Source organism: Hemicordylus capensis, chromosome 3 (genome assembly GCF_027244095.1).
Source record: "Hemicordylus capensis ecotype Gifberg chromosome 3, rHemCap1.1.pri, whole genome shotgun sequence".
Classification (NCBI taxonomy): domain Eukaryota; kingdom Metazoa; phylum Chordata; class Lepidosauria; order Squamata; family Cordylidae; genus Hemicordylus; species Hemicordylus capensis.
In genome coordinates, this window is record NC_069659.1 from 53,562,235 (window position 1) to 53,589,146 (window position 26,912).

At 42.8% G+C, this 26,912-nt stretch overlaps 1 protein-coding gene across 19 annotated transcripts in view; it reads right to left on the reverse strand.

The window, feature by feature from the left end:
* Nucleotides 1-26,409, reverse strand: part of ABI3BP (ABI family member 3 binding protein) — a 233,136-nt gene extending 206,727 nt beyond the window's left edge. For 18 of the 19 annotated variants that reach the window (XR_008320120.1, XM_053312005.1, XM_053312018.1 and 15 more), the window contains exon 1: nt 26,285-26,409. Coding sequence is in view for 17 of the 19 variants with exons in the window: in XM_053312005.1 (XP_053167980.1) it covers nt 26,285-26,363 (79 nt within the window). In the remaining 2 variants the exon portion in view is untranslated. Of the gene's footprint in view, nt 1-14,314; nt 14,429-26,284 lie in introns of those variants that run through there. The other variant, XM_053312012.1, reaches the window with a different exon arrangement.
* Nucleotides 26,410-26,912: the final 503 nt, after the last annotated feature.

Below are 26,912 nucleotides of genomic sequence, written 5' to 3' on the forward strand. Positions count from 1 at the left end.
ACTAGGACCAGGGAGACCTGAGTTCAAATCCCCATTTAGCCACAATACTTGCTGGGTGACTCTGGCCCAGTCACTTCTCTCTCAGCCTAACCTACTTCACAGGGTTGTTGTGAGGAGACACTTAAGTATGTAGTACACCGCTCTGGGCTCCTTGGAGGAAGAGCAGGATATAAATGTGATAAATAAATAAATAATAAATAAATCATATTGGTTGCTCTCTTCTGCACTTTTTCCAATGCTACAATTTCCTTCTTAAGATATGGTGACCAGAACTGTACACAGTGCTCCAAATGTGGCTGCACCATAGATTTGTATAAAGGCATTATGATGGTTGTATTTATATTTTCCACCCGCTTCCTAATGATCCCTAGCATGGAATTGCAGGAACGCAGTCAAGGGGTGCTTCTGGATCCAAGTCTCTCCTTGGTGTCCCAGGTTGACACAGTGGCCAGAAGTGCCTTCTATCAGCTTCGGCTGATACGCCAGCTGCATCCATTTCTTGAGTTAGACGACCTCAACACAGTGGTACATCTGCTGGTAACCTCCAGACTGGATTACTGTAATGCGCTCTATGTGGGGCTGCCCTTGTACGTAGTCTGGAAACTACAGTTGGTCCAGAATGCGGCAGCCAGGCTGGTCTCTGGGTCATCTAGGAGAGACCATATTACCCCTGTATTGAAGGAATTACACTGGCTGCCAATATGTTTCCGGGCAAAATACAAGGTGTTGGTCATAACCTACTGTATAAAGCCCTAAACAGCTTGGGCCCTGGGTTTTTAAGAGAATGGCTTCTTCGTAATGAACCCCGCCGCCCATTAAGACCATCAGGAGAGGTCCGTCTGCATTTGCCACCAGCTCGTCTGGTGTAGCTACTCAGGGACGAGCCTTCTCCATTGCTGCCCCGAGGCTTTGGAATACGCTCCCTAGTGAAATAAGAGCCTCCCCATCTCTGACATCCTTTAAAAAGTCCTTAAAGATGCATTTCTTCACCCAGGCTTTTAACTGATATTGTTTTGATTGTTTTGAATGTTGTTTTTAGAATATTGTTTCAAAATTTTAAATTGTGCTTTAAATTTCTTGCTTTAAAATTTTTGTTTTGTTTTGTTTTGTTTTTGTTTTTAATTAATGTTTTACTTTTTCATCTTGTTGTAAACCACCCAGAGATGTAAGTTTTGGACGGTGTAAAAATAAATTGGTCTTTTTCACATCTGCCGTGCACCAAGTTGACACTTTCAATGAGCTAGCCACCTCTATGACCCTAAAATCTCTCTCCTGGTCAGTCACCAACAGCTCAGACCCCATAAGTATATATTTGAGGTTTGGGGGTATTGCCCCAATATGCATCACTTTACACTTGCTTACATTGAACCGCATTTGCCATTTTCTCACCCACTCACCCAGTTTGGAGAGATCTTTTTGGAGCTCTTCACTATCTGTTGTGAATTTCACTACTCTAAATAATTTAGTGCCATCTGCAAATTTAGCCACTTCCCTGCTTACCCCAACTTCTCTATCATTTATAAGTTGAAGGACACTGGTCCCAGTACAGATCCCTCGGGGCTCCACTTCTTACTTCCCTCTATAGTGAAAACTGTCCATTTATTCCTATTTTCTGTTTCCTATCTTTCAACCAGTTACCAATCCAGAATTGAACCTATCCCCTTTTCCCATGACTGCTAAGTTTACTCAAGAGCCTTTGATGGGGAACTTTGTCAAAAGCTTTTTGGATATCCAAGTATACTATGTAAAATGGATCACCTGTCCATGGTACAATCTTGACAAAAATGGTTCCGCTAAAGCTTTTCTAAGCCCCATGAGTAACACTTCCATTGGTGCCAATGAATGTTTTCCTCCCAGGTTTTAAATCAGCTTTAGGGAGAGGCTGTTTTTGTCAAGATGGCAGTGCAAGTGAAAGCGTTAAACACCCTTCCCTACATGGCATAGTCCCAATTCTGGTCGGGCCTCTCACAGTTGCTATTTTAGTTAGGGAAAGAAAATGACCAAATGACATGTTTAGCATTACGTTTGGGTTGACCCTAAAGCCCTTCAACAATCAATCCACAACCAACTCAAAATCTCTTTTAAAGAGCCATATTTTCACAATATGCCAAAGGCAGTCAAAGATTGAGCCAGGCAGGCCTCTCTAGGTACGACATTCAATAACTGAAAAAGCTCTGTCTCGGGGAACCATCTTAATTTATGTATTATTTATTTTTCTATGTAAACCACTTTGAGAACTTTGGTTGAAGAGAGGTATATAAATATTACTACTACTACTACTAGCAGTAGCAGTTTATCCTGTAATCCTCTGGTGGTGGAGGAACATGGAACAGGGCCTCTAATGTTGAGCTAAGTGCTTAGATAATTTTTTATAGAAAGAGTTGGTCCGAGAGAGAGAGAGAGAGAGAGAGAGAGAGAGAGAGAGAGAGAGAGAGAGAGAGGTGTTAAATAAATACATGAACAAATAAGTATGTCCACAGGCTTGATATCAATTTGGAATCCTCTGACTCCACCATAGAATGCTTCAAGTTAAAAACATGGATAAATAACAAAGATTACTCAAGTCCATATCTTAGAGTACCAGGATCACAGAGCCATTATCCGAATAATCCAGGGAAGAGTCTCCATGCTTAGCACCTGTACATTGGAATCCATAGAGCATTAAGTGTCAATTGGCGCAACTTACCATCACACCTGTTCTGAAAGGTGCACCATCTCTTTCAAAACCACATTCATCTCTCCATATTTTCATTTTCAAAAATCTGTACATCTTAACTTTATATGTCATAATTGTAGTGCCCCCTTGAGAAAGGTGCTACATTTTAGAATCTGTATTTTACAGGGTGGAAAATGAGATACAGAGCTGAAGAATTCCAGCACCTCAATAAGAACTTCTTTAATTATTTGTCCGGCAAGGCTGGCTGTCCTTACCTCCGAGGACGGAGTGGTGAGGGGGTCCAAAGAGGCAGGGATGGGTGGCAGCCAGGGAGAAGCGGAGGAAAGATTGCCAGTGGACAGAGACTCAGCTCCAGCAGTCCTCTTTGACCTGTAGTGGGCCCAGGCTTTGGCTGCGGAGCTAGTGGAGGAGAGGCAGATCCCTGAAAGGGCCAAAGGGGAGGCGCACGAAGATAACATCAGTAGCACGCCTCTCGAAGGGAGGGGGTCTGAGCAGGAGGAGGGAGAAAGGGGAGTGGCATTGGCAGCAGCTGTAAAGGGTAGACAATTACAGGAATAAAGAGGGTTGTTGGCACCGTAATTGGGGGCAGGCCATGCCTAGCCTGAGAAGAGGCATGTAAGTTGCCTGCCGGGGATGAGAGGCTGGCTGGTGGTGAGTGTCAGGGCCTCCCAGAGAGGGGCAGACACAAGGAGCAAGCAGCCTGGGATGGAGGTGGCACAGGGTGATGCTCAGCCCTCTCCCCATCCTTGCTCTGAGGCCAGACCCAGTAAGCCTAGCCAAGCTCAGTAAAGGGGACAGGGACGTGTAGCCAGACATTATTGTACACTTGCACTGATACTACTAGATCTGTCTTTTCTGTCAAGCTCACTTAGTGATAGGATTTAACATAACCCACCGAGTAAAATCTAAATCAGAGATGAAAGATGGTCATCTGGCAAAAAGCTGACACTGAGGATTTAATGAAAAGATAGATGGCAGGGAGTTCTTACGACTGGAAAGTTTCTTTTCAAAGCATTACAATGGCTACTTATTTCTGACTGCTGGCATACAAGGGATATTTCCAGTTAATTTATCTTTTCTGGTTTTATGGCATTTCACTCTCCGTTTTCTTTCACCACAGCTCCTTTTTCAATAATTAATTCATTTCCTGACAGGTGATAAACTGTGCTTGCTTCCATGTACCCCTTTCTTTCATCACTCCTCCCTACCTTTTTATCAAGATCCAGGTTCAAGAGAAAGCATAAATCTAGTCTTTGGAAACATAGACAGTAGATGCCAGAACTGAGGGAAGCAAAGAAGCTGCAGTGATTAAAATTTATTGCCTGCTACTATGTCTAGGAATTCTCTACTGTTCTGACTACAAGCACAGGTTGCACGTTTACTGGGAAGGGGACAAATCATAGCAACAACTGGAATTCTATTACTTCTTTCATGAACGTTTACAAAAAATGCTTTGTATCAAAACCAACACAACTAAAATTAACTTCAGGCTGTTCTCATTCCCCACCTAACCTAGGCTAGGGATGCCTGGGTTAGGCTAAGCATAAGAACCACTGGGATCAGGCCTGATCCTGGAGGGCCAGCACTGCCTACTCTGGCTTTTTAGCCCAGCTGCTAGCCAAGGTAAAGGGAGCGAGTGCTCCCTTAACCCAGGCTACCGGGTTGTGCATTCACTGGGGTTATGTTTAGCCATAGCGGACACAGAGAGGTGACTAGAGTGTCCGTCTCCTGGGGGAATCCCCCAATGCTTCGTGTGTGTTGTGCAGTGCATTGTGGGATTCCTGGAGGCCGAGATGCATTGTCCCGGCCTCCGGAGCTGTTGTCTGGGAGTGCAGTCCATGCTCCCAGGAACAAGAAATCAATCGTTGGCGGGGGGCGGGGAGAGGTGAGTTTAACAAGCCTTTCCTCCTGCCCACCCCTGCTCTGCCTACCCAGTTGTGTGAACGACCTCCATATGTATTTATTTCTCAATGTCTGGGCCGTAAACACCACTAATTGAACATAAGGACATAAGAACAGCCCTGCTGGATCAGGCCCAACACCCTTCTAATCCAGCATCCTGTTTCACACAGTGGCCCACCAGATGCTGCTGGAAGCCTACAGGCTGGAGTTGAGGGCATGTCCTCTCTGCTGTTGTTACTCCCCTGTAGGGTACAACTGGTACTCAGAGGCATCCTGCCTTTGAGGCTGGAGGTGGCCTATAGCCCTCCAACTAGTAGCTGTTGATAGACCTCTCCTCCATGAAGTATCCAAACCCTTCTTAAAGCCTCTTATTGGCCTGACAATACTTCTGAAAACATGAATCTGAGATTGCATGGAAGTAAAATAAATTATAAGGAGACCCAGAATGGTAAAGCAAAGGTGAGGTGACTATGGGGGATATATAAACTAAAGGAACTGTAATCTGAATATAGATATACATCTGCAAATAACATTTGGAACTTACTGGTTATGCCATAGCTAGAAATCGGTTACTTTTTACACTGCAGAGAATCTTCTCAAATTAGCTGATAGCACAAAAAGCTGCCAATCTGTTATTTTGAAAATCAATGCCAACTACAAATAAAAAGCAAGGATTGAAAATCATTTATGGGGTGGAGGTCATGGGACAGAGGGATGATGGCGAATCCCTTTTAACTCCTCTCCTCTCTATAAGTCCATCCACCCATTTGCCAACAATTAAATTGGCAGGAAGATCTAGGTTCAGCAGGCATTGAAGTCACTACCATGAAACTGCAAAGTGTTCTAGGGATGTGCATGGAACCGTCTGGCCTGGTTCTGTTCGAGGCCGGATCGGCCTTGAATGGAACTGGGCCAGTTTGGTCCGGCACCCCTCGAACCACCACCACCCGCCCCGGTCTGGTCTAGGGAAGGTTCGCAAACTTTAAATACTTTTTTAAAAAATTGATTACCTTTAAAATGATCGTAGAGGCGGGGTGTGTGTGCACAGAGGTTCCCCCTCCCCCTGCCGACCTTCAAAACACATCCCTCGGGCCTTTTAGGCCCATTTTCCGGCTAAAAACAGCATGGTGGCCAAAATGTCGGCCGCCACACAAGTGTAAAAGGCCTCTGTGAGGCCTGGCATGACCCATAAATGACCCATTTATGCATAAGCGGTGGGCATTTTTGTTTTGGCAGCCCTTTAAATAAACAAAAGAAAAATGTGCTGGAAAATGGGCCTAAAAGGCTCAAGGAGTGAATTTTGAAGGCTGGTGGGGAGAGGGGGAACCTCCACGCGCACACCCCGCTGCCTTGACAATCATTTTAAAGGTAATAAGTATTTAAAGTTTGCGGGAGGGAAACCCCACCCAAACCATCGGGTGAGCCGGATGGTGTTTGGTCTGGGGGTCGGACCATCGAACCCCCGAATCAAAACCATGAACCTCGAACCCCCGAACCTGTCTGCACATCCCTAAAGTGTTCCCAAGATGCAGGCAGTCCATAGCAATGAAACCTCAGGTCACTGACTCTGTAAGAACCCTGGAATGGACCAGGCTTGTAGCAGCATTTGCAACAAATCTCTGCTCTAGGTCTGTGGAGCTGGTTGGCAGAAGAACTTCTTGGAGGCTTCCATTACTTTCACCCAGCAGGAACCCTCCAGATAAGGAATACTTGCAGCCATGTTGGCAGCTGTTCTCTGTGCCTGCTCTTTTCAAGGATTGGGTGGGCACAGGCAGCAAGGGTCCTACTGTGGGGTCATCTGCAATGCTGAATTTCCCCCCTTCTAATAAATGCAGTTATACGTGGGCTGAATTGGATATTCTTATAGCAGATTCATAAGTGTTCAGGCATTTAATATCTCATGGGAGTTAATGGGGCTACTTGCAATCCTGAATTGCAAATTCTATACTCTCGGGTTTGTAAGAAATTAGCCTTCTCCAGACTATTACCCACTTCTCAAAGGAATTGGGTATTTACAAACTTCAAATGCCTTGTAAATTAAAAACACACACCACATTACAGCAGATGTGAAGATATAAGCAAAAATTACAATTCAGAGTAATTGGCTGATATCCTGATTAATCTACTCATTGGAAGTAAAATTGAAATTAATAAGCAAGTTAGTAGTATACAAGACACATAACCTGTCCTATCAATTTCAACAGGACTTTAGTTGAGCAATTTAGTCAGGATGCCAGCCCCTGAACTTCATTTAGATAGAATCTAAAATTGTGATTATATATATTTATATATTTGCTTTTCTTTCTATTTTTCTCCCTGCTTTTTTTAAAAAAACCTGATTAGTTTAGCTGATCTGTTATATGGACATTTGAAAAATCATGTCCCACTTTTAAATCACATGTCAGCTGATAAAGCAATTACATCTCTGAAATATATGTGAAATAACTTATTTCTTAATATGTCCCATGTGCTGGTTGAAATCTAGAAAAAGTATGGTCTTTGACAAACTATAAGTTAGTTTTACTTTGTCAATTATCAGTAGTATTATAATAATCCACACAAAAAATAATATTATGTTTCAAATGAAAGCAGCAATCTATTTTCTGTTTGTATTCTTCCATATTGCAATAGACTGGCAAAATAATTACAGATTTGTAGTCATAAGTTTTCTGAATCATAAATTAATATAAATTTCCTTTATTACTCCATATTTCAAAAAATCCCTGCAAAAACAGATTAGATTAAGCTGTTTCTCCATTAAACTGAATATACTAACATATGAAATACATGTGCTGCATCCATTTGAATCCTATAAGTGCTGGCTTGAACTGCATCTGATTCTAACAGCTGTAAAAAATATATCCCATCTTGTGTCATTAGAGAAAATGAATCCCAAGAAACTGATGACCTGGCCTTTTACCTAAGCTGCAGGTAAAACAATAAGAGTTGACCATTTTGTCCTTCACTGTATTTTAATATGTAATATGATCTTGAACACTTCACACTTCAAACCCATACAGTCCTGGGATGCTACTGCAGAAAGACTTAATGAATAACTACTATATTGTAACTGAAGAAAGAAATAACGAGGTTGTGCACACAACCTCTCTGAGTAGGGCAGGTGTGGAGGCAGACTCCTTCCTGCCTCCCCGCACATGATCACCCTCCCCAGCTGTGCTCTGCCACTCACCATGGCTCACGAACAGCATCGCTGCAAGCGGAGGAACATGGAGCCGGAGGAGAAAATCCTCCAGTATCCCTCAATGCACGGTGCCAGGAGTGTAGTGCAGGGGTTCTTAACCTTGGGTCCCCAGATGTTGATAGACTTCAACTCCCATAATCCCCAACCAAAGGCCATTGGGGCTGGGGATTATGGGAGTTGTAGTACAATAACATCTGGGGACCCAAGGTTGAGATTCTCTGGTGTAGTGCACTGAGGGATTCCCCTTCAGCTGTGTGCTCTAGCCGCCCGGTTTTGTGTATGCTCAGGCTGCAGACAGCCCAAGCACACACTCAACCGGGGACCCAGAGAGAGGGGTGCGCTCATGTCCTTCTGTCTGGGTAAAAGCCTAGGGGGAAACCTCAGGCTACCTGGCAGGGCAATGCTGGGATTGGCTCCAATCCCAGCGTTTCACATTATCAGTCCTACCCCGGTAGGTGGCACAAGGCTGGGTAGGGCTGCTCGTTTTAACAGCCTTAATCTATTGTTCTGGGGAAACATGGTTAATGATGTTAGTGTCAAGATTTGCCTTCAGATTTTGAGAGGAGATGTATTTTCTGATTCACATACAATGTATGCAGAATTCATGGAAGCAATGTACATGCTTCCTGGTAGCAGGAAGTCATTAGATATTAATAAATCTTGCTTTAATATACCTTAAATTTGAAAATACTCAGTGACAAGTTTTCGATTTCTATGAACAGGAAAACTCAGATTGCAAGGTAAATTGTTGCTATTACTATTTATATAGTATCACTAATATATTTTGAACTTTAGACAGTAACGTTAACAAAAGCGCATATCTGTGCCCTGAGGAGTTTAAAGTCAACATTTTGGTGAGAGAGAAGGGGGTGGGGGGGGGGAGAAGGAAGCAATTGTGATTGATAACAGCAGACCTTTCCACAAGGGACCCAACCAACTCTCATCTGAGGCATGTTTCACAAGCTTACACTTTACATGTGAGGTTCTCTGTAAATGGAGTTCTATATAAAATCACCTGTTTAAAATGATGTTGCTAAGTGATAGAATGGTAATAAATGGTGGCTGAACAGGAGTCATGACAGACTGTATAATTTAATGACACTAGATAAGCATTTATATAGCACGTTTAAATATTTTTATTGTTTCACATACACTTTCTATTGAACTCTATAACATGGGTCAGTATTAATACTCCTTTTTTACAAGTGCAAGACTGAGAGACAGTGGACTACTTAAGGCCATCCAGTAAGTTCATGGCAGAGAGAGCACTTTTTGTGCTCATGGCAGAGAGCACAAGTTCATTTTGAGAGCAATCAAAAGCGAAAAGACCCAGGTCCTAGAACACCTCAATATCTGACATTTATTATTCCTCAGATACCTATTAGAGGAAGAGAGATGGTCTTGTGGTAGCAAGCATGACATGTCCTCTTTGCTAAGTGGGGACTTCACTGGATTGGATTCGGATGGTTGACTACATGTCAACACGCTCTGCTGTTAGTGGATGAGGCTGTAGCTTAGTGGTAGAGCATGTAGCAGGTCACAGGTTTACTCCCTGGCATCTCCAGGTAGGGTTAGGAGAGACTCCTGCCTGAAACCTTGATGAGTTGGTAGACAATACTAGGGCCAATGATCTGACTTGGCATAAGGCAGCGTCCTATGTTTCTATGTACCTTTAGCTAGAGCAAATAGCAGCTTGCGGGGGGCATTTTCATTGAGACTGAAGCATGAGAGCAAAGGGGTAACCCCCTCCACACACACACACACATACACACTGTGCCTTATTTATTTATTTGATTGATTGATTGATTGATTGATTGATTATGGCAACAAGGCAGTGATACAACAATTAATTTAACCTCATGGCTTCTAAGGTAGAAAGCTTTCTACAGAACGAGGTCAGTAGGAGTCCGCCTCAGAGACTGAACTTTCTCCAAACCTGCTTAGTTCAAGGCACATTTTCCACATACCACCCTGGATGCTTCTGAGGAAAGGGGCTCAGGCAAGGAAACTATCTGCTGCTCCATCACCTCCCTTTTCCACCCACATCAATAGTAAACTGGCATCAAAGAACACAAGAGCACAGCTGGAGGTCAACTAGATAATATTACATTCCCATCCAGCCCTTCCTCCAAGAAGCTCAGGAAGCAGGGGCAGCCCTTTCATGAGGCAAGATGAGGCAGTCACCTTAGGCAGCAGGTTACTGGGGCACAAGCGAGGTGGTAAGATGTCTTCCTGAACCCCACTTTTAAAAGGGGGGGAAAGGAGGAGAAGTACACCCACAAGGGGGCAGCAATTATACTGCCTCAGATGCACAAAGATCTTCAGATGCCACTATGAGGAAGGCACATGGTTCTCCCCTTGTGACTGGCCAAGGCTATTCAAAGATATTCGTGGTTAAGTGAGATGTGAACCTGGGCCTCCCCAGTCTTAGTCTGGTGTTATAGCCACTAAGCCACACTAGCTCTCAGTCTAGCAGTGCCAGAGTATGCTTCATGAAGCTAAGGATCTGTCCTTCAAATTCCTGCCAGCTCTCAGCAGAGGTGCAGCAGGACCTTGACATTTTGCAGACACGCCCCACTATTTAGGACCACTGACAGATGTTGAAGCAACAGCATACTTCCCTTGGAGCCCAGCCCTACACTTCTATCTAGAAACTAGAGGTGCAGCCATAATTGAGCAGGGGGAGCAAATGTTCCCTGGCCTCCAGTGTCCAGGGGCCAACTGCCCCACTTCACCAAGGCACCCAGGTGGTGGATGAACCACTTGCCATCTGGGAGTAGCTGATGGGTGGCACAAATGTGCCCCAATGTCAGAAATGCCCCTTGATGCAAGTGAGTCAGTGTGCGTCTGCTGCCAGCTCAAGGCACATGGCACAAGCAATCTTATGTTTATTTAAGACTTTATTTAAGACTTTAAATAAAGTTTATTTAAAGTTTATTTAAGACTTTATTCCAGGAACAACTCGATTTTCTCCTTCTGTCTTCCCTCCCTTTTCTTTCTGACTCCACCCCCTACACTCTGTACAGGATTCCCATTGGGACAAAGTTTTAATCAACAAAACATAAAGGACTACTGGATAAGATACTACAATGGTCTGCACTTAGACTGAAGTGAATACCTATTAGCTAGATTCTTCTTACAATATTCATGCATTAGTTGTTTGTGTTTAGGCTTAAAATGAGACATGAAATAAACTAGACTTCATAGAATATATTTAAATGACTTCAAAAGGGGAGACACATTTCTGGGAATTCTCAGTCTTGCTTGTATTTTGGTACTAACCACAACTTCCCTCGATCCAAAAAAAAAAGTGCAGTCTTGTATAACAGCAGTAATGTGAACAATAGAATGCATTGAGTATACTTAACACAAGAGATTTCCTAAGCTAACTCTGCAGCAGTTATATTTTTCCATTTCCATTGCCAGTCTTTATACACTGGCAACAGCTTCAATATTAAATTATCTTGTTATGTAAATAACAATAAAAGTTGACTTTCAAGATATTTAAATTGCGGAGGAGCAAACACAGATTGGCACTACTATACAGGATATCTTCATTATCTGCAGTTTCATGGATTGTGGTTTCATGTGTCCATGGATGGCTCTTAGAGACCCAGTTTCTTTATCATAATGTATGGCAATTTTTACCTATCTGCAGTTTCTGAGTGGCCGGAAATGATTTCTGATGTCATTTCCAGCCACCATTTTGAAGTGCAGAGCCATTTTGAGGCTCTTTTTTGTAAAGAAAGAAAGAAAGAAAGAAAGAAAGAAAGAAAGAAAGAAATTAAAACAAAAAATAAGGGGATTGAGGGGACATTCCTGGAGACCTGGAGTAAGGTACTATGCTTTTCTACACTTATTTCTCCCCCCAAACCACTTTTAAAGGGGTTTTTAAAGCTCAAGAATCCTAACCCCTTCCCCACAATCCCTATAGTGTTAACTTCTCTTTATTCGTGGTTTTATCAGTGGAAATTGGTGGGAATGGAACCCCTGTGAATAATAAGGGCCACATGTAATTAAAGTGGCATCTGGCAAGTGATGCAGAGCTAGCTGGTAAACTATGTCTTACTTGCCAAATTAAAGCCATAAAGCAATAGTGCTGTCTTCAAAGCAGAATGCAAAATTCAGCTGGGCAATTTCATTAGGGCTTTTCCATCAAATTTTAGTATTCTTTGCAAAGAATCCTGCAGGCATCCTTTCTCCTTGAACTACCCTTGCTCTGCCCCAAGTGAACCCACTGGGCACCTTAATACATAACTACAAACTGGAGGCAAACAAGCCAGAGGTTCCATTTTGTAGTCATCCGAATGTGTGGAACTGTGGTTTCATTACAAAAATGACCTGAGGTTTTCGAGCCGAAACCCTAATCTGACACGTCAGTTTGTAGTGAGTTTCACTAATCCAAGCTGAGGTTTGAAGGAGGCATCATGTTGTCTGAATTCTGCTGCCGCTGTAACCTGGGTTTTGCGCTGTGGCTGCTGCCCAAACCAGAGAGGGTGGCTCAGACCAGAGACATGCCAGTCCTATGCCTGCCATGCTTCTCACTGGCCACCTCTTTGAGCACTTGTCCTGCCCCCTCTGTCTCTGCACTCCTCCAGCTGTTGCTCAGCAAGAGCGAAGCTGCACTGCCTGCCTCCCAAGCCTCAAAGCCTATCAAGGGGAAAAGCCACACTGGAGGAATGCCTTCTTTCCATGGTGTTTCATGTCCCCTGCTGGCAATCAGAAAATACAGTAAAGGGGATGGAATAAGTTGGGTACTTTATGGAGAGGTCCCCACAAAGTGGGTGATGAAAAACTGTGTTTGCAAAAGCACATGAAGTCCTGGTGGCACCATAAATCGGACAACCCAGTTGTTTCCCAACAAAGATCACACATGCCAGGGGAGTGATACCCAGGGTCTGGGTTGAAAGGCAGCCCCTGGAATTCATGAGTGGCTCTGCTCTATTTTTTGTACTAAATTAGTAGGGGAAGAGGCACCCAGCTCCTTCTCCTTAGGTGCAAGCATGTAGTCTCTGGCATTATTCATGAGAAGAACCATCTTGGGATACATCGGGCTGGATTGCTAATAATGTAATGACAATGCCCTTTCTCCCAAGGACTGCTCTCTCATGAGAGTGGTAAACCATAGAGACACATATATGGGCCTGAGGGCTTTGCCCCCCAGCCCCATTGCTAGATCCATGCAAGCCCCAGGGATGGGCACCACACCAACATCTTTCCAGGCACTCACTCTGGCAGTCTGGTCATCCCTTGGCACATATGCATGTTGATTTTTGCCCAGAATGGCCACCCTGCTTGCCAGGGATCACTGAAAATAGGGGCTCCCCTCATACACTATTCCCTGCAATGGCCGATCTGCATATGCCACAACGCCTGTCCTAGTCCAGGAATTTTGAATGCAAGAATGTTGCACTAGCACAAAGCTGCTGCACTACCTAGTTGTACTATGTCTGGATCAAGTGAAATGTCTTGTATAAGTGAAATGTGTTTGCACTTATACAAGGTGCACAACTTTGGTATGGCTTGAATGTTTTGCAGAGAATTTTTGCACACTAGAGCAAGAGTGTAATTCTGAAAATCCTCATGATTGTGTGTGGCTTCACATTCTCCTTGCACTAGTGCATACTTTGTTGTGCAAGTGCTGCATTAGTCAGGATACTGGCCAGTGAATACCAGTTGCTGGGGAGCAATAATGGGAGAGAAGGACTATAGACTTATGGGCATCCCAGAAGCATCTGGTGGGCCAGTGTGAGAAACATAGGCCGCATCCAGACATTGCAGGAACTGCAGTTTGCTAACTAAACTGGAGACCACGTTGCAGACAAACCCCCATTTCCAGTTTGGGAAACTCCAGAGGCAGGTTATAGTTTCCCCTAGGGGTGTGCACGAACCAGTCCGGAGGCCATGTAAGAGGCCTCCGGACCGGTCCGGAGCCGGACCGGTCCGGTCGTCCGGCACCGAGGGGGGGTCTCCCTTTAAGGGCGGGGGGTAGAACTTACCCCTCCCGCCGCTCTTCCCCCTCCGCACTGTAGCATTAAGTGAAGTTTTGGGGGCGGCAGCGTTCCTCGCTGTCGCTCCTGCTCCCGTCGTCGTTAGTAAAGCCTTCGTAAAAGCACTCTGTTGCCGCCATGCACGCGCGCGCCGCCTACATCACACGCACGCTGCGTGTGACATAGGTGGCACGCGCGCATGGCAGCAACAGGCCCCTGTGCGCCGCCGCACACGCATGCGTGCTGCTCTAAGAGTGCTCTTACGAAGGCTTTACTAACAACGACGGGGGCAGCCTCGCTGCCGCCCCAAAAACTTCCCTTAACGCTACAGCGCCGGAGGGGGAAGAGCGGCGGGAGGGGTAAGTTCTACCCCCCCCGCCCTTAAAGGGAGACCCCCAGTGCTGGTCCGGACCGGTCCGGACCGTGTACATCACTAGTTTCCCCTCCGACTTTCTGGTCCTCCGAGCTTGGTTCCACCCACTTGTACAGCCATGCCAGTGCCAGGCTGTGGGCATGGCTTCACAGGTCCAGGAAATCACTCACAAGGCGGGGGTTTCTACAGGTCCAGCATGTCCAGCACAGATCTGCCGCCGCCGCCATTGCTGCAAGGATCGCAGACTTCAAGCCGTGCTCCCTGGTAGTGCTGCTGGTCCTTTAATTATAAGAGCAGTAAGGCCTGGTGTGCTTGTTGGCAGACAGAGGAAGTAGGAAGTGTGCAGGGAGGGGCGTGGCATTCAGTCAGGAAACACACCATGGAATGCTGGGTAAGCCTTAGAGCATAACTGCTGACTGTTGGTGCTGCTCTGTGCTGGCCTCTCACTGGGCACATAACCTGTAACCACAGTTATAGCAGCGGATGTATGCAGACAACACGACAGCTCCTTCTAACAGAGGTTTAGAGCAGTGGAACTGAAGAGAAATCCCAGCGGGAAAATAATAGCAGGGAAATGACTTGCCTAGCAAGCAAGAGGTTGCCAGTTCGAATCCCCGCTGGTATCTTTCCCAGACTATGGGAAACACCTATATCAGGCAGCAGCGATATAGGAAGATGCTGAAAGGCATCCTCTTACACTGTGCGGGAGATGGCAATGGTAAACCCCTCCTGTATTCTACCAAAGAAAACCACATGGCTCTGTGGTCGCCAAGAGTCAACACCGATTCGATGGCGCAACTTTACCTTAAAGTACACTGAACCCTGTGGTTTGGTTGTGAGGCCGTGGCTGAAACTGGAGTTACAGGTTTACTGGTAACCTGAAACTCTGGTTTCATGTGATGTCTGAATGCAGCCATAATGTTGGACTAGATTAACCAGGAGGGCTCTTGTGGTGTCAAGGCTTGCATATTAAGGTTGGCACTCTGAAATATACAAGAGTACAAGAGAAGCTTGCTTAACATTTGCAAACTGAATACTTATTGGAAACCCTTCCACTCTTGGTCATTTTCACAATTACAACACTCAGTTCCAAGACAAGTTAAAATAAATACTTCATAGAGCACATACAAGAGGGGATAAATCATTCCTTTATCATCATGTGACTACTCTGAAGCATCCAGATCTATCCTTAACCAGAAAGAAAATCATGCTAGATGAACTCAGACACAGCGTAATAGTTTTCATCTTCCAGTATTCATAACAAGGGCTTTACCACCACTTAAACTGCCCATTTGTACAGTGTATCATCAACAGAACGTGAAAAATAAAGATGGAAACTGTGTAGACAGAACATATACAATGAATTTATTTTGAAGACCATAGAGCTACTTTTGTGATTTAATTATCACAGAATAACTAATATCTATACTTTTAAAAGTCAATAATGCAATGTTCAAAGTCGTTTTCCATGTGCATTGGGCTACAATTTAATCATAGGTGGATTTTTGGAATTCCAAATCCCTATTGAATTGATGGGACTGATGTTTAGAACACTGTTATATTATGGTTTTATAGGATAAAGTCTGGCCTACAGCCACCAATTATATACATGTGAATGAAAGCCAAAAAGCTTTTAGCAAAATATAAAAAATCAGGGTTGGTTTTTTTGGTCAAGAATACACTATTCTGTCAAGAATACACTATAATAAATTACAATGATTTGACAAAAATAACTAAAAACACATGTTGAGGTTAAGGGCAAGCGTTACCTAATGTGACACAGATGATAAATACAGAATTGATTAAAGCTAACCACACTCTTTGAAAGAGTCAAATAGCAAGTGATTTGTAAGATGCAGAGAAAACTGGGTGGCACAGGGCTGGCAGGCATTGGCAGAGTGGTGCTTTTTCAGGGTTATGACTGGGGCAAAGGCCACATTTGCTGGCAGGACCTGGGCTTCTAAAAAGCATTTATTTTACAACTCAAAATGATAAAATTCACCTTGGCATTTACAATATTTCCTAGCACAGGCTCAATATCCCACGCAAGAACCTTGAAAAGTGCTGGAGACATATGATACAGTTATTTCAGTAAGGAAGCCACAGGTAATACACCTGATATTTCTCCTTTTGATTCTGAACATTAGGAACAGTTTGCCTAACTCCTTCTGCTAAACCAAAGTTAACTTTGTTGCCAGTTAGGTTTAACTTAGCCATGAGCTCTCTTCATATGTTAGCAGTGAGTGAGGGGCTGGCATCATGGTGGCAAGCTCTGCCTTCTGTACTTATTCAGACCCTGCATGGTATACAGTATGTAGAAGGTTCTTCTGTGCATGAGTTCCCCCCCCCCCCCGCCGCCACAGAAGGTACAATGGATATATCTATGTCAGAGGTGGAGCCTGCTGCACATACATGTGCACACCCACCCAAGCATGTTCATTGTATGTGCAGATAGCATATGAAAAGGCTGCGGTGGTGCTAAGTTGTATAAAATAATATATTGACATTAATATAGTTTCCCATGAGTTTTTAAACTATACTTCAAAACGGTACATGAAACAGATAGAAGAAACATACATTGTGGGAAACAAACAAGAGGAGAAAAGAGAATGAATATGTTGGTCATCTGGTGTTCATTCTGAGATGTTGGCTAGTTACAGTCATTTGGGAAAGTGTAAGAAAACGTTGACCTACATTCCGCTGCCTATGGGTTCCAGTTCTAACATGACTGCCCTCCACTGCACTTTCAAAGAGCATCTTGGCCCATTACATCACACACAAGCAACATTCACAACGCATGAGAAAATGAGTATCTTGTAAATACACCTTGTAATGCCCTTCACAAAAGCAAAAGGATTATATTTCCTTTATCAGTGTTACAAGAGAGGCCCAAGGGAAGTAGGGAGAGAATAATCTACAGTACAATAGAGCATATAAAGTATGCTCTGTGACCCAACTTGCTTAGTCTTGTTTCTATAGGACAGATGGTTTTAGCTTCATCATATTTTATCTGCAATGCTTGCCAAGTTTCATTACAAAGTTTTGCACTATATTTCTGTCAATAAATGAATGAATGGGAGAGACAATGAAGTTGCATACTGTTCCAAGTTTAATTCAGGTAGCCTTGAACTCTTGTCATTTTTGTCAGATGGAGCTATATCTGTCATCCAATCTATTCTTTTTGCCTGTCCCCTCATAGACTGAAAACATTTTTGATTCAATGGTTTAGCATTGCATTGTTGATGCATACAGTTCTGGGAAGTACCTATGCAAGAATAGCCTGAGGTCTAACAAGAACGTGAGGCACTACGGAAAAACTTGAACATTTGTTTTTATTTCCAAATTGCTTATGCTAATATTTCAGAACATTGAGGAACATGTAACAGCAAATGTTTTCTATTGTGCTCTGGCACCACAGATTGTTCTAATCCATTCTGGAGCATATTATCTTGGTTCAGAGAACACCACTGTCTTAGCACCAGTGCAGATTGAGCACATTCAATGCAGTAAGATCTGCCTGAGTTTGCTGACAATTTAATCCAAAGTTGTGATCATCATGAAGTAGTGAATTGTCAAGCAAAATCTCAAAAACGAGCAATTTTGCACAGCTGCTGTTTAGATCCACTAACAGTTAACTTCTGGTTCTATTTCCTAAATGCCGCTAGAAAATGGCTATTGTGCTGGTGTGTACTGTGTGATTAAATTCTTATCTGAATGTAGTATTAGTTTGCTTGTATTTCTAATCCATTATTGTAATAAAGTTATTCATTCAGGAATTATCTAGTATTAATTTGATGCAATTGTGCAGAGTTGTAGTGTTGTAACATGGTATCCTATATTGTAATGTATTTACTTCAGGAGTGATGAAGTATAGCCATTTTTCTAAAGATAAGATACATATATTTTGGATACAATATATTAACATTTATATCATAATAAATGTTATGATAAAAATGTTATGATATAAATACATTTAGACTAAGTCCCATTAAAATTAAATTTTCAGTGTGCTTACTCATGTCTATGTATTCTGGATATTGCCCACTATGTTAATTAGAATTCTAATGTGTTGAACTTCGAGACACAAATCACCTGAGGACATATGAAGCTTTCAGGTTGATTTCTAGTAACTTGGGACCGGCTAAGTTTATTAAACCTGGGCTGACCTAAAATATATATAAAAACTGTAACTAAAAAAAAAAGTAGAATGTCCAACTCCTATAGAAAAATATGCTTCCTTCTCCTCCCTCTCTCTTTCTCAGCTTACTCCCCAAACCTCTGTCCACCATTTCTGAGAAATCCAGAGAATAGATAAGCAGGGGCATAGCTAGGGGAGAGGTGGTCTCCGGCGGCCCCTTGGAGTGAGGGAGATAATGAAGAAAATAGGGAGAGATGGAGCTTCCATGGAAATGACCCAGAGCAAACCAATAGGAACTGCTGTTGCAAGCTCATTCCTGAATGGAATGCTTCAAACTAGTAGTGGCAGAGACCATGCACTGTGTGTCCCTAAGCCTCTTCCTCTTCTCTTCTAATCTATCATATCCAACTCACTTATTCCTCAGGCTGGCCCATTCCTAGAACATTATTGCTCATGCAGTAACGCTGCACAGGCACTGCAGGGGAGGGTCAAGTTTCATTGATCTCCCCTTCCCTTTCAAGCTCACCGTTACTCCTGAAATATGTCCCTGAGGGTCATGCAGTCACAGTGGGCTTTAGAGGGAAGGGGAGATAGATTAAAATCACACCGCTCTCATAGCATCATCACATTAGAAGCACCAGCATTTTGTTTCTTTGGATGTTGGCCAGTGTTTTTTGTTTTAAATCTTTTGCATGTTTTTAGCTGGCATTATTTGTGCCTTAATAGACATTTTTAAATGCAGTGACTGTGGCAATCCTCTTTATGTGCAGAATGCTACCAAAAGGCTAACTCCTTTGTCTGGTGACTGTCACCTTGCTTTGAGACAAATAGCAGCATGTTCCTTCTGTCATACCCAAAATAGCCTTGGAAGAAAGTCATGCCAGTTTTCCATTACTCTCTTCCAGAATGATTTGAGCAGCTAAGGTTGCAGCTTATCAGTATGGCAGTTAAAGCTGAAGATCTTTTCAGCCGGCAGACGCCTGGAACCCCCATGGACACTCCACGGTGCACATCATTATTACATAACCATGGCAGCAGGTGGCAAGAATAGTAGCAGCAGCAACATTTCTGCTGCGGGTGAGCTCATCGTGAATGCTGGTATGACTGGTGAGCATAGCTGGCACTATTGTGTGCCAATGTGCTAAGAAAATCTTTCTCAGTCAACATTTTATAGCCTATAAATGCCATGTTGGATGGTATACAACTTAGAGGCAAATGGACTTTCTAGTGATAGCTAATATTTGCAGTGCTGAAGCTATTCTTTACAATTATTTTGAGAACTTCTGTCTAAACAGAAGTACCCAGAATGTTCTGAGTACCCAGAATGTTGGGGGCAATATGCTAAATCATTGTAAACCGCTTAGAGAGCTCTGGCTATAAAGCGGTATATAAATGTAAGTGCTATTGCTATTGCTATTGCTATTGCTAAACATATTAAACAGCAATGAAGGCAGCTTTGGAGCAGAAATGCACAGAAGTTTATCTGATCTAATTAGTTTAGTGAGACAGCTCTGTGTCCATCTCTCACTCACTGAAAGCTATTGGGTTGTATCCGAAGAAAGTTAGTCCATTACTATGTCCCATAATGGGACTTGAGTTGCTTTTAGCTAACTTGTCTCATTGATTTCAAGGGCCAACATCCTAACTAAAGCTGCACACATGCAGTCAACATAGGCATGTGCACAGTGATTGTGTCCTCACTTGGAACAGTGCGGGCCTCATGTAGGGTCCGTGTGTGTGAAGAATTAGTTACACATGCAAGGATGGATCAATTACTAAGAGTGCTACATGCTGCACAGTCTCCCATTGATGCTAAGGGAGTCCCAGGGCTACGGCACAACTTCAAAGGCAGCGCTGAAAATGTAGGAACAAATTAAGCTGCCTTATACCAAGTCAGACCATTGGTCCATCTAGCTCAGTATTGTCTACCCAGACTGGCAGAGGCTTCTCCAAGGTTGCAGGCAGGAGTCTCTCTCAGCCCTATCTTGTAGATGCCAGGGAGGGAATCTTGGAACCATCAGCATGCAAACATGCAGAAGCTCTTCCCAGAGTGGCCCCATTTCCTGAAGGGAATTCCTTAGAGTTCTTACATGTAGTTTCCCATTCAAATGTAAACCAGAGTGGATCCTGCTTAGCAAAAGGGACAATTCATGCTTGCTACCACAGGATAAGTCAAGAATGTAGTGACCAGGCTGCTGTGCAATGACATTAAAGCATTTCCAGGCAGCAGCACAGTACTCCTTTCCATTGTTTCCAGTGGAAAGGAGAGTTGTATTGCTGCCTGGAAGCATTTTAGGATCACTGCACAACAGCTTTATCACTATACCACTGAGGTTGCTTTTGAAGTTGTGCAGGAACCCTGGTGGTCCTTAGCATTGATGGTGGACTGCACAAAATGTAGCCCACTATTTCTATTGTATTGCATAAGTTAGCAGGTACTACAGAACAGCAGATTCAGCATAGCCAGCAACTAAACATATAACGGCTGCATATTCATTTAGACCCATTCAAATATATAACAGAAATCACTTTTTCATGATTCTCTACAGTCAAGGCATTGGTAATAACAGATACTTTCATAATGACTATTGGATATTCCTGATAGAAAAGGAAAAAGTGGAAGATTCCTAGATGCATTTGAGCTGGCATTTAGAGTCCAGCTCAACATGCTGGTGATCACCTTCAAAGCTTAATAGCCTCAACATTCTTAGGCTTTGACCTCCTCCCACATCTACCTCTCCTTAGATAAGCTGAAGAAGCCTTGCTCTGTGTTTACAAATTTACAAGTCAAATAATCTCTTGTGGAACACTGTAGAATTCTCTGCCTAAACATATCTACAAGGCTAGTTAACTCCACTGTTCTAGATAGTAAGTGAAAAACACTATCATTTTTGAAAGGTCACTCAGATTAGAAAATAAGCAGTTGTATTACAACTGAGCTGAATACAGACAACTAAAATCATTCATTCATACAGACATAAAGACATACATACAACACTACTTTATTGGCACTAGCCCACCCAACTTCAAAGAACATCTCACAAGAAAACCCCAAACACCTTTTGAACAAGAAAAAAACAGAGGCTGACATGCATACGAAGCTCTTCCAAAGAACCAGCTCTTCCAAAAAACAGAGGCTGACATGCATACTAAGCTCTCCCAAAGAACCAGCTCTTCCCAAAAACAGAGGCTGACATGCATACGAAGCTCTTCCAAAGAACCAGCTCTTCCAAAAAACAGAGGCTGACATGCATACTAAGCTCTCCCAAAGAACCAGCTCTTCCCAAAAACAGAGGCTGACATGCATACTAAGCTCTTCCAAAGAACCAGCTCTTCCAAAGAAGTGCTGGTGCTGCACTCTATACTAACTCAGCATGAACACCTGTAGGGATAATTTTTGCTGATCTCCCCTGCCACCAGAAGTGCTCTGTGCAACCTGGAAGTAGCTCCCTGAGAGTCCTCAGGGACCTACTTCTGAGTTGCAAGGAAGACTTCCTAAGATAAGGGAGAACAGTGAATGCCCTGCCCCCCGCCATGAACTGTGGAGCTGCACTAGTTTGCAGTGCTGCAGCATGAGCACTAAATGAAACTTGTGTGATAATGTTACAGAGACCATCCAGAAACAGCTCGCTGCTTATCACCAATCAAGGTGAGTCACAACACCTCACCCCTCTTGCCAGTCCCACACTCTGGGCGAGCCTAACACTAATATAGACCTGCCTTCTCCTCAGTGCCACTGCATTTGCCCCTCACCTTCTGGGTGCATGGGGCTCCAATCTCTTCCTACTGCACACTTTCCCCAGCACCAAAAATGGACAGGTTGGGCACTAAAATGAAGAGCATGACAGCAGAGACACAGGTGCTGATGAAAGTGGAGGCAGCCCACACTGCCTGATACAGCAAGGAAAAGTGTGCACCAGCCCAGCACAAGGGCAGAGTGCACACTGCTTGCTTCATGCTGCATCAGGCAACATTCTGCACTGAACAGGCAACACATGCTCTACCTTCTCCTGGGACCAGCACATGACACTCGTATAATAGCGTAGATTGTCTTGCCAGCTCCTCTGTCATGCTGCCACCACAGTCTCCCTTTTAGCACCAAGTTTGTTTGCTTTTGATGCCAAGGAAAGCATGTGTCAGCAAGAGACAGGGACTGGTGTGCATCTAGAAGGTCAGGAAGAAGAGTGGTGGTGTCAGTGAAGGCCTCTGATCTGGGAGGAGGAGGAGGGAGCAGGCTGGGACAAGGAACATAAGGGCGGAAGCAGAGGTGAGACTTAGTTGGCTGCAGCAGGTAGGTGAGTGATGCCTGCAGTAGGGGTAGAGCAAGGTGCCCGCACTCAATGTCCCCTGGCACAGTCATCATCTGAGGTCTTTGCCTCAACTTGCCTCATGAAGGAGGCACCTTTGAAACTATCCAATAGTGCCCATGGCACTAGGACACCTACCATTCCCACAGCAAACTGGGTATGGTAGTAGTACTACTTGCTAGAGCAAGAATAGCTTCCACACTGCAGTCTATTAATTTAAATGCTTGGGATTAAATGCTTGGGAGCCACCTTGGGATTTTCTTAATGAAAGGCAGGGTATAAATTTAACAATAAATAAAAAATGCTAGGAAATAGAGGTTCTCTCACACAGGCAGTGAATACAGGAATGGTGTTACATGGCCACTTGAATCATGGCTGCTAAGTTTCCCTAAGAAATCCAAGCGTCTTGAAACACCCCAAACAGTATTCCCTCTAACAAGAACTCCCAGATATTGTTGACTACAACTCCCAGAATCCCCAGCTGCAATGGCTTTTGCTTGGGGATTATGGGAGTTGTAGTCAACAACATCTGGAAATCCCTGTTAGAGGGAACACTGACCCCAAACCTACTTCATTTTATTTAATTGAATAAAATTTAATTTAATTTAAGCTTTCTCAGCTTCCTAATATTTTGGGGTTTTAATTTTTTGTTATTTTTTAAATTGTTTTAAAGTTTTTGTATATGTTTTTAACTGGTTTTATGTTATTGTTAACTGCCCAGAGATGAAAGTTTGGGGCGGTATACAAATTTGATAAATAAATAATAAAAAATAAATAATTACTAACACTGCTAACATTTATTTAATTGCATGCCTCAGCACTAATGTTCTTAGATTGAATGACAAAAACCAGAACATATTAGCAATATTTCAGATTCACAAGTCACATATGTGGTATTAAGGCAGACTGTAAAAATAACTGACATGCAAACATAATAGTCCAACTTTTGCACACCTGCTTTTGCAGTCATATAATTTGTTTTTCATGTAGTTCCTTGACTGTATTAATTCTGTTTCCATTTCACTTCTCTACGTATTGAACAACTTTCCAAGAAGTGATCCTACAAAATGCAGTATTTTCCCTGTTGACAATTCCAAAACTGACATTTTAAAGCAGATGTTTCCCATCATACTATTCAGTCAGGTGCCTCTGGAAGTGGCAGCACCTCAAAAAAGCAAAACCTTCATGTGGATGCTCTGAGTATGTTTGTATAAACAGGCTCTCCTCTCCAATGGCTCTGCAAGAAATTGACATCCAAAAGTGTTATTGGCCGTCTTTCCTACAGCTGCAGGAAGCAAATTTTCTTTCCTTGCTTGTACCAGGGAAAGGAAATCCAATTTAATGACATAAAGCCAGGAACAATTAGATTTCACATCTTGAAGTGGAAAACAGAGAACTGGGATTCTAGAGCCATAGTAAGAATGAGAAAGCTCAGACCCTTAAATGGTTAATCTATCCAAAAATAAAATGGGCAGAAGGATCTCAAGGGATTATGAAGTTACTTAGAGGAGAGAGCTGGACTTGTGGTAGCAAGCATGACTTGTCCCCCTAGCTAAGCAGGGTCCACCCTGGTTGCATATGAATGGGAGACCACAAGTGAGCACTGTAAGATATTCCCCTTAGGGGATGGGGCCGCTCTGGGAAGAGCATCTAGGTTCCAAGTTCCCTCCCTGGCATCTCCAAGATAGGGCTGAGAGAGATTCCTGCCTGCAACTTTGAAGAAGCCGCTGCCAGTCTGGGTAGACAATACTGAGCTAGATAGACCAATGGTCTGACTCAGTATATGGCCGCTTCCTATGTTCCTATGTACTTTAATGTACTCCCAACAATTAGAGACTTTCTTATACTGTCTTTTGTTTGTGAATGCAGTTAAACAAGTTTGTGAATGCAGTTAAACAAGACTGAAGAAAGTGTATTTGAGCTGCACTTCATTGACTGTTCTGTGTGACAAGACAGTGGACCAAAGAGAGAGATCTTATTGTTTCTAGACTACACTTCCAGTAAAACTAAAATGCTTTAACAAATACACAGTCTCTCCAAATAATACAGAATATCGTGATATTTTTGGAGATATTAAAAATATCTCCAAATAATACAGAAAAGAATGTGCAGTATATACAATCCAATAAAAATAATATCACATTACAGAAGTAGATGTGGGAGTATGTTGCAGTATGTAGATGTTGGAGTTTGTATTTGTTTATTTGCAAAAGGGAGTATAATTTGAAACGCAATGAAAAAATAATGGATGCACTTTCCAGCTTCAACTTTATTTCAGAAGTAGAATTGTGGTTTTGCTTTACTATGCTGGGAAAACTCCCAGTGCACTGACTGTAGCATGAAATGTAAAGCATTTATCTCTGCCAGAATTCTACAGTTAAGGATAGTTATGGCGATCATCCCACAAAAGTGGATAGGAAAGACAAACAAAACCATCTGCAGGTTTGTGCTTTGGAAAAGGTCCATGTTCCAAAGGCAGACAATACACCATTATTTAACCCCAGAGTGCAATGACATCGCTAACTGCTAACCTGTCTTCATTTTTCAAAAATCTGTTGAGGTTCCAGGATTTGAGGTATAGTCCCACACCAAAGGAATATTTACATATCAGGAATGGAAAAATAACGTTAATGCAGTTAGTCTACTTATATCATTATGGAGGACAGTAAGCATAATGTTCATTTTAGGAGGAAAGGGATAAACATTCCAAAATACATTATCAGAGGGAATATCAAGATGGAGACTCATTCAGTATTCAGTATTATACAGGTGGAAGATAAATCTTCCCCATCAACTCATCATGCATTGGTTGCTGTCTGCATGACATAGCTAAGCCCGAGACATCTTCAAGGATTCCATCCTGAGGTTTAGCATGTCCAGCAGCTGGACATTAAAAAAGAAAAGACTGCTTCTTCTAAACATTTTCTGCTTGAAGTTGCCTGCACACATTTGTATGCATCCACAAAGCACACAGAGTACTTAAAGGGAAGTATTTTTGCAAAGACAACTGCAGAATGTACAGTACACAAACAGTTGTGAAGTTTTGCTTTAGTGCCAAGGTGTTACAAAGTACTTCTTGGTCTGGATTTAGAAATATGGTATTAATTTTACATTACAGCTGTTCTGCAATCAAATACTTACAAAATACCAGAGAAACTTCAAATTAACAGGGGGTTGGGGTGAGACAAGATCCCTTCAGGTTATGCATGTTTTCTTTCAAACTACAATGAAGGGGATCAAGTTGCCAGTAACTAAGCTCTTGCCTCTTACAATCACACACTGATTAAATAGTAATTAAGGATAAGTACTTTGAAGATTTGTAACTTGTATCCCAAGGCTCGACTAACATGCAATTTGGAAAACTGGGGTGCAGTTTACCCACATTTCCTAGTGGTCACATTACATATTTGCATATGAAGTAAATGTTTGTTTGTATTTAAACAGTTTCATTTATTTGCAACATGGATGAAATCATGAAACACAAAGGCTATTTTAATTCTTTGCTTTGATAATACAAAGATAGTTGAACTTCTCTCTCTCCCTCTCCCTCCCTCCCTCTCTCTCTTATATATATACCTGGTTTTCCCCTCTCTCAATATGTCCTTAATTCTTGCATACATGCTGAAAGCAAGTTTGTCTCACTAAGACCAAGCATTTTCACATAAATAAAGTATAAAAATATTGTATCTACTTGCCTCTTGGCAATTTCAGAGCATTTCCAGGGTTTAGTGCAATATTTCCACAGAAAAGTAGAAAGACCAGCCTTGATATCATGCTTTCAAACCCAAACGTGCACAGTTAGAGATGCTGAGGGGTGTCATACAAGGTAATGCAGCTGTAGTAAAATGAACTGTTCTCTCTGTCACAGAGGCAGCATAACTTTGACAGGAGTTTAGTTTACACTGTGGGAGGAGACAGTATGACATCACACCATCTCCCTGGAAGAGAGACGGGGATTAAAATAAAAATATTACCAATCTCTTGCCTGAAACAAATTTCTGGTTGCTGTTATAGGTCACTTTATCTCCAAGACATGTAGAATTTTAAACTCACAGTCACTTGTACTGCCTGTGTATTAAAAAAAAAAACGGAAAGAAATAATTATACCAGGAAGACATTCTGCTTTCTGAATAGAATGGAAATAGGTTCCATTTCCATAAAACATAAAAGTCACAGAACAACTTGACCTAATCATTTTAGCAAGAGGGGGAAACTAGCAGGTGAAAATGAGTTACAGACAATAATATTGTATACCAGCTTCATCAAATGTATGTACCACCAATCATCAAATAATACCAGGATGGTCTGTTCGTTTTGTGCTGT